The 8,687-nt window shown below is 31.7% G+C and overlaps 1 protein-coding gene across 2 annotated transcripts in view; it reads right to left on the bottom strand.

Annotated features, from left to right (window-relative positions):
* Positions 1-326: 326 nt before the first annotated feature.
* Positions 327-8,687, bottom strand: part of LOC122249958 (uncharacterized) — a 23,023-nt gene continuing 14,662 nt past the window's right edge. For both annotated transcript variants that reach the window (XM_043011184.2, XM_086550195.1), the window contains 2 exons: positions 8,285-8,500; positions 327-2,703 (listed from right to left, as the gene is read on the bottom strand). In XM_043011184.2, the coding sequence (XP_042867118.1) occupies positions 2,521-2,703; positions 8,285-8,500 (399 nt within the window). In that variant the 3' untranslated portion in view covers positions 327-2,520. The remainder of the gene's footprint in view (positions 2,704-8,284; positions 8,501-8,687) is intronic.

Genomic DNA, 8,687 nt, shown 5'->3' with positions numbered 1-8,687 from the left:
GCTTAATACAGTTCAGATATCAAATGTGTCTGAAATCAATAAACTGAAAACATTAGGTACAACCATGGTTAATAACATTGATATATAAAGTATTAAGCCAACTCAAGATTCACTAAGTGTACAACATAATGTATTTTCTGAATATCATTAAGAGTGTGTTTATACTCAGTATTCACTTTATAGAAGAAAAAAATCATAGTACAAAAAAAATATATATATATCATTTGGGTGACTTTGTTCCTCTACCATCAGACTCCTCATAGGAGGAATTTCATATCTTCCACAGGATTGCACAAATCCTTCAAAATGGGAGTTAGAGAAAACCATTTCTGTCAATATTTTATTGTTCATAAGAATTACCATACAATTACAATTCTGATAATAGTATATTCCTTAAATTCAAAACTATTTGTTTAGTAAGAATACATCAAGTTAGTGGTGATTAATACAAACAGGAATAGTAATGCTTGAGCATGAAAAATTCCCATTACTCTAATATTAAGGAAAAGGCTAAATAGCAACCAGTCTAAATATTCCTCTAAAATTTCCACTACACACCCTCTAAAATATTCTAGTAAATACAAGTAGGATAATATCCTTGTTGTCATATCCACAAATGGTAGGTAAATATAACATATCTATCAATCTCTTTCACCACTGGCAAGCAGATTTCACACTTCACGCATAGTACTGATGAGCACCTTGACCAGAGTTCCAAAGGGATTCTAATTAGGCCATTTGAGAAGAAAAAAAATCGGACTAGAAAATCCCTTGAGATGATGGAAGTGATAGCCACTACGATATCACATCCTACTATATTTACATACATAATACATGCATATATACAAAAATACATACATACATCTAAATGGCTAGTATGTATCATTGTCATACTGTTGACTATGTATGTGCATTGGTATAAGCCTCAAGTGTGAAAAGTGAAAACCTCAAACCTTATGGAAAAACGCGATCAACATCAACCAACGAACAACAATCTAAATCACATTCATGGAGCAATGGCTTACATAATGTACTGTATTCCTGAGTACACAAGAGTAGATGAACACTCACTCCCATTTCTTTTCTATCTTGATTTCTTTCTCTTGGTCATTTAACTGTGAAAATTTTGCAATACTTTGGCTGGCTGCAAAAATTCCTACAACACTGAATCTTTACATCCTAAACAAACCAATGAGCTAGCTGGCTGTCTTTACATCCATTTTTTTTTTTTTTTTTTTGACTTGGTTATTCTTTGCAGTAAATGAACTTTTTACTATGTAATGTCTGCAATTTAAATGAGAATTTTTTTGCAAAACAAGTGTGACAGTATATTTGTTGAATTGAATACAATGCCAATGGTGAACCAGACAGAAATGAAAACAAACAAAACCAAAGTCTTTCCCTCATTATAAAATGAAGATACATGTGATGGTATCCTCCAACGAAGTGGGACTGTAATACCTCCTAGAGAGCAGGAGTTGAAAAGAGAGTGAGGAAGTTCATATCTTAGACTTTATTGGAAAGGTCACAATCTGTCAAAGGTACACTGCAAAATTAGGAAAATTGAACTTGAAAAAAATACTCCAACATGACAAATGATACATTACTTGATTTTTTTTCTTTCTCTCTCTTCTCTCTCTCTCTCTCCCTCTCTCTGATTTCTTTTATCCTTTGGTTGTACAGGTACATTTAAATCACAAAAAAAATGTAAATCAAAATTTAAGGTACTACATAAATCGGTAACAATATATTAGCAACAGCCCCTTGGACTCTGACAAGAAAGACAAGAAAAAACAAAAAAGGACACATTTTCCATCATACAATAACTTTCAATGTATCATCCCAACTGGGGAAAAAAGTACTCAAACATATCACTGGGAAAAAAGGCTTAACACAGAGTACACAAAGGGAATACTCTCCAAACTCTCTAAGACACTACAAAAGTATCCATGAAAACTAATCATATAATGATCATATATATTTATATGCACAATTATTATATATAATCATATATTTATCAACGACAATATAATATACATCTATATATAATTATTATATATAACTATATAGTATCCATTAATCAGAATCTGTCCACATGCAAGGTGGTTTGCTGCATCTCTGTTCACTAGCACACTGTCATAACCTTTAATCCCACTTCTTCCTAAAATAACTGCAAAATGGATTATTACATTCTTACCCTGTTGAAGCATTCAAAAAAATTGCAAAGTCGACTTCTGAAGTCTTCTTTATACATATATTTTTTTACTTATTTACAAACTGTTTTTTTCTTCTTGCCAAAATACATTCCAGATTTGGTTCAAACGACCATCTCTCCTTGTGCAAAAAAAAAAAAGAAAAAAAGAAAAAAGAAAAAAAACCCTCTCTTTTCATCTGTCAGATGTCTTTCTACATCAAAAAATAAAAAGTATCAAACCAAGAATATTCCAATCTTTTTTTTGTTGTTTTTTTTGTTTTATTTTTAGGTTTTTTGGTCTTTTACTTAAATTCCTCTAAAACACTTTACCAAAAAGTGAACCCTCCACCCGACCCTCCACTTAGGAAGGACCCCTTCTTCTGAGACATCGACACTTGAGCACCAGAGGCAGCAGCCAGCTGAGCAGCACTGGGAGCAACACCGGGTGGGGGAGGTGGGATGTTGGGCTGGCTGATGCCATCAAACCTGGCGCCGGTGTCAAACCCGTTCTGGAAGGGGAAGAAAAGATGCTCTATTAGAACTAGCTTTCTCTTTTGTTTCTTGTACCTAGGGGTAGGGGTGGGGTCAGAGGTGGGATGGCAGGTAAAGGGGGAATAGAAAAGAGCAGAACATTAATCAAGACACTCTACACTAATCTTTAAACCCTATAACAACAGGGCAGATTTAGCTCTGATCTGTCTAAATGCCAAGCTATTTCAAGTGTGTAGGCCTAACACCTCAGGCTATTCACCCACTCTGGCCACGGCCAACCACTACACACTCGATCACCCAGAGTGCCAGCCATATAAAAAGCTATGTCATATTTTCACATCTCTGGCAACACTGCATGTTATTTCTTTTGTGCCTGTGTAGCCTATTCATGAACAAGTATATTGTGGGGCTGCTGATTGTGTGTTATGGTGCCTGCTGTTCCAGATAATGCATAGAAAGCAAGATGCTTGTAGGAGTCTGCATTCATGTGTATGCTAATTGCATGACATCATCCATAGCCTATTAATATGAGCGTGAATAATGAATGAATAATACACTTATTTATTTCTCTTACACATAATGAGTGGTAATATAATAAAATATAAAGCATAAACAATATCAATTACATATACTTTGCCAGTAAAAAAAAGATTATCTGCAGTTAACTTCCAAAATAAAATAAAAATGAATTCATATGGCAAAAGAAACTCCAATTTTAAGCAGTAAATTTGTTCAAACAGTCCTACCATTATTCCAGTAACTAAACCAATAGATTAATAATAAAATCTATCATTTAACACATTGTGTACAGGTGTCATGACATACATGACGGCCTAAAAGATGAGTGTCGATGCATATATGACATGACATTGGAATCTGCTCACAGTTGAAGCACGAACAGTCAAGAAATATGGCTGTAATAGCGCTAGCTCCAGAGCTAAAGGGTTCTAACATCAGCCTATACCCGCATATGATGAATTTATGGAAAAATATTGTTTGGGCTAGTCTGCACTACTCAGAGGGTGGAGAAAACACCACTAGTATCGTAGACCACTCATCCTGACAACCAGTTAGGTCATTAGGTGCCCCATTAGCAATGGGTTAACAATTATACTCACTATATCTATGTCTATATCAAATATATATCTGTATCTAATATATCTACATCTATATTTATATCTAATACATCTATATCTTATATGTCTATATCTATATTTAATATGAATATTTCTATATCTAGTATATTTATATCTGTATCTAATATATCAATATCTGTATCTAATATATCTATATTTGTATCTAATGTATTTGTATCTAATGTATTTGTATCTAATATATTAGTATTTAATATATCTGTATCTAATGTATTTGTATCTAATGTATTTGTATCTAATGTATTTGTATCTAATGTATTTGTATCTAATATATCTGTATCTAATATATCTGTATCTAATATATCTGTATCTAATGTATTTGTATCTAATGTATTTGTATCTAATGTATTTGTATTTAATATATCTGTATCTAATGTATTTGTATCTAATGTATTTGTATCTAATGTATTTGTATCTAATGTATTTGTATCTAATGTATTTGTATCTAATGTATTTGTATCTAATGTATTTGTATCTAATGTATTTGTATCTAATATATTTGTATCTAATATATTTGTATCTAATGTATTTGTATCTAATGTATTTGTATCTAATGTATTTGTATCTATATTTGTATCTAATGTATTTGTATCTAATGTATTTGTATCTAATGTATTTGTATTTAATATATCTGTATCTAATGTATTTGTATCTAATGTATTTGTATCTAATGTATTTGTATCTAATGTATTTGTATCTAATGTATTTGTATCTAATGTATTTGTATCTAATGTATTTGTATTTAATATATTTGTATCTAATGTATTTGTATCTAATGTATTTGTATCTAATGTATTTGTATCTAATGTATTTGTATCTAATGTATTTGTATCTAATATATTTGTATCTAATATATCTGTATCTAATATATCTGTATCTAATGTATTTGTATCTAATGTATTTGTATCTAATGTATTTGTATCTAATGTATTTGTATCTAATGTATTTGTATCTAATGTATTTGTATCTAATATATCTGTATCTAATGTATTTGTATCTAATGTATTTGTATCTAATGTATTTGTATCTAATGTATTTGTATCTAATGTATTTGTATCTAATGTATTTGTATCTAATGTATTTGTATCTAATGTATTTGTATCTAATGTATTTGTATCTAATATATCTGTATCTAATGTATTTGTATCTAATGTATTTGTATCTAATGTATTTGTATCTAATGTATTTGTATCTAATGTATTTGTATCTAATGTATTTGTATCTAATATATTAGTATTTAATATATCTGTATCTAATGTATTTGTATCTAATGTATTTGTATCTAATGTATTTGTATCTAATGTATTTGTATTTAATGTATTTGTATCTAATGTATTTGTATCTAATATATTAGTATTTAATATATTTGTATCTAATGTATTTGTATCTAATGTATTTGTATCTAATGTATTTGTATTTAATGTATTTGTATCTAATGTATTTGTATCTAATGTATTTGTATCTAATGTATTTGTATCTAATGTATTTGTATCTAATGTATTTGTATCTAATGTATTTGTATCTAATGTATTTGTATCTAATGTATTTGTATCTAATGTATTTGTATCTAATGTATTTGTATCTAATATATTAGTATCTAATATATTTGTATCTAATGTATTTGTATCTAATGTATTTGTATCTAATGTATTTGTATCTAATGTATTTGTATCTAATGTATTTGTATCTAATATATCTGTATCTAATGTATTTGTATCTAATGTATTTGTATCTAATATATCTGTATCTAATGTATTTGTATCTAATGTATTTGTATCTAATGTATTTGTATCTAATGTATTTGTATCTAATGTATTTGTATCTAATGTATTTGTATCTAATGTATTTGTATCTAATGTATTTGTATCTAATGTATTTGTATCTAATGTATTTGTATCTAATGTATTTGTATCTAATGTATTTGTATCTAATGTATTTGTATCTAATGTATTTGTATCTAATGTATTTGTATCTAATGTATTTGTATCTAATGTATTTGTATCTAATATATTTGTATCTAATGTATTTGTATCTAATGTATTTGTATCTAATGTATTTGTATCTAATGTATTTGTATCTAATATATTTGTATCTAATGTATTTGTATCTAATGTATTTGTATTTAATATATTTGTATCTAATGTATTTGTATCTAATGTATTTGTATCTAATGTATTTGTATCTAATGTATTTGTATCTAATATATCTGTATCTAATGTATTTGTATCTAATGTATTTGTATCTAATGTATTTGTATCTAATGTATTTGTATCTAATGTATTTGTAGCCAGTGTGGCTGTCCAGTCCTAAGACTCAAGAAATAAGTATTATAAAGAGCTGCCTCAACAATCTCAAACATTCAAAATTTCTATATATGCATTAACATCAATTCTAAATAAAACAATCTCACTGTTTGGGTGAAAATTGGGAGCATGTATTCATGCACTCTAAATCTGGGCTCAGAATACGTGCATTCTTTACTATGAGCCTGCACTTAACCCGTTAACAACAGGTGACGTGTTTTTTAGTCATACATGACGCAGGAAATCTTAACTGACAATGGACGTCATGACGTTCGGGGATTTTTTATCACTATGTTATTTTATTGTGCTATGAGTAATGAGCGAGTGATGTTGACAATTGCAGTCATAATTATTATAACTGCTGTAATATTAAGCAAAATTGGTTTCAACTCACATCCAAAACCTAGATGGCACCACTTTCTTCTGGCACCAGCAGGAGAGAGTGTCTTGAGTGGCACCCATCTACAGTCTCTAGCAAGCACTATCTCTACAGAGGGTGAGGCACATAGCAAGTTGCCAACCTCTTGCTCTCAAGTACCACAGATGAAAGATGTGCAGGCAGAACAAGAGGCGGAAGGCGACTCACACCATGCCCAATGCCTACAATGTGCCCCTGTGCCAGTAGGGTTTGCCTTTTATTGTGGCACTCACTGTAAAAAGCACAAGTTTCCTTTCTCTTCCCCACCTCTTCATTTTGGATGGTTTAAGTTTTGTGTTCCTTTGTGACAGCACACAAATACAAACAAAAAAGTTGCTTTTTGCCCTCCCCTAACATAGAAATACTTCAATCACATTGAGTATAAAGAAAAAATGAGTTGATATGGACCCTAAATTTCAATTCTAGTGTGCAGAATTGATGGAGCTTGTGATATGACAACATAAATCTCTAAAAAAAAAGTAATACACACAAAAAAACAAAACACAAAAATGGCTCTAACTCTATGAGTGACTATAAAAGGGAGTGGGAAAAATCAAAGTATATTGCAGAAGCTGCCTTGCTCTGAACTAAAACCCATCCTGGAGCCTGGGTATGCAAATCTATCCCCCGTTGGCAACTGGTTAAACATGCACTCTTCCCCTTTGGCTTTGGTGATTACTTCATGTTATTAGCAGGATAGATTTTGAATTAGTGATAAAAATATTAATATTCATAACCACCCTAATCATTGTAACAATGTTTCTCTTGAGATATTAATAGTTTTAATTATAAATACCAAATCTGAGGTTTATGTCACCATATTTAGCTTTTACCCCCCTTCCTTGAATTGACAAGCAAAAAAGGGTGAACAGCAATTCGTAATCACTTCAGCCATCTGCCTTGCATTAAGCTCTCTCACTGTCTTTCAATCACTCAAGCTGCTGCCATTGTCAAAGGAAACGTGGATAAACATCACCTATCACCCTAGACTGATGTCAACCCATTACACACTAAGAACCCAATTCTGACCTGCTACTCACTCCCCAGTTGAGGATGAGTAGTGGTAAAGGGGTGACAATGAGATGTCTGTATATCAAAGACATTTAGAAAAACTCTTTAACAAGCTAATGCCATCACACTCATCAATGGAAGAAAACAACAATTATGAGTTTGACTTTGACACAGTCTGAGATATCTTAACCCGTTCCCGACGGGGCTATTTTGGCTATAAAAGGTCAAAATGTCGGGATACTCGAAGGCATAACCCTAACGTGCCGGGATTCTCAGCCGCACTGGCCACGAGCGAGCACTATGCACCCGCTCATCCGGCGCACCTGCCTAGACAGAATAACTCGTCCCCGGTGTCCGAGTTTTGTTTAGATCCTATTTCATGGGCAGTGATAGCCTAAAATCTATAATCATCTTAAAGTTTGTTAAATTGCTTTGAGCACTTAGTTCCATCAAAAGTTATTACAAGCCATCCAAGATATGCAAAGCCTAGAGGAGTGTAATTGTAATGTAGTCTCAGTGGAACCTGGGCTTTAGGCACTTGCTTCAGTATCTAGTGTCATCACTTTTACTTTTCCATTTACACTTCCTTCTCACTACTAACATAATTATTACAAATTATCTATAAAAAAAAATTTACTACAAATCTTTGCCTAATCTAACAATTCATCAAAGCAAAAAATACTTTATAAACTCAATTTTTCATAATACTCACCAACACCAAAACATTCTGTCCGTGCTGGAATGGAGGAGCTTGTGGAGGAGGTGGATAGTATCCCTGCAGCTGTTGTAGATACAGCTGTTGCTGCTGCTGCACATACAAGGACTGCTGCTGCTGCTGGTATGCTGCCTGCTGCGAGTAGGCAAGTTTTTGAGCTTGCTGGGCTGCTGCCAAATTCTGATAGTATGCAAGAGAGGCTGGGTCCTTATCCTGTAAAGCAACACATCAAATCAAGAAACAGCAATCACTCACAATATTCCTTTACAACAGTATAATGTTTTTCTCTACATACATTTCATTCTCTATATTATGGGTGTTCCTTCAAAACATCCTAATCAAATACTTGTTCAAAAGTAACCTTTCCATTAAGTCCATATCTATTCTACTTTTACTAAAG

The sequence above is a fragment of the Penaeus japonicus genome, unplaced genomic scaffold (genome assembly GCF_977035675.1).
Source record: "Penaeus japonicus unplaced genomic scaffold, GWHDUDI00000001_assembly GWHDUDI00000023, whole genome shotgun sequence".
Classification (NCBI taxonomy): Eukaryota; Metazoa; Arthropoda; class Malacostraca; order Decapoda; family Penaeidae; genus Penaeus; species Penaeus japonicus.
The sequence above is the reverse complement of the archived record's forward strand: the minus strand, read 5'-3'. Positions and strand labels throughout refer to the sequence as shown.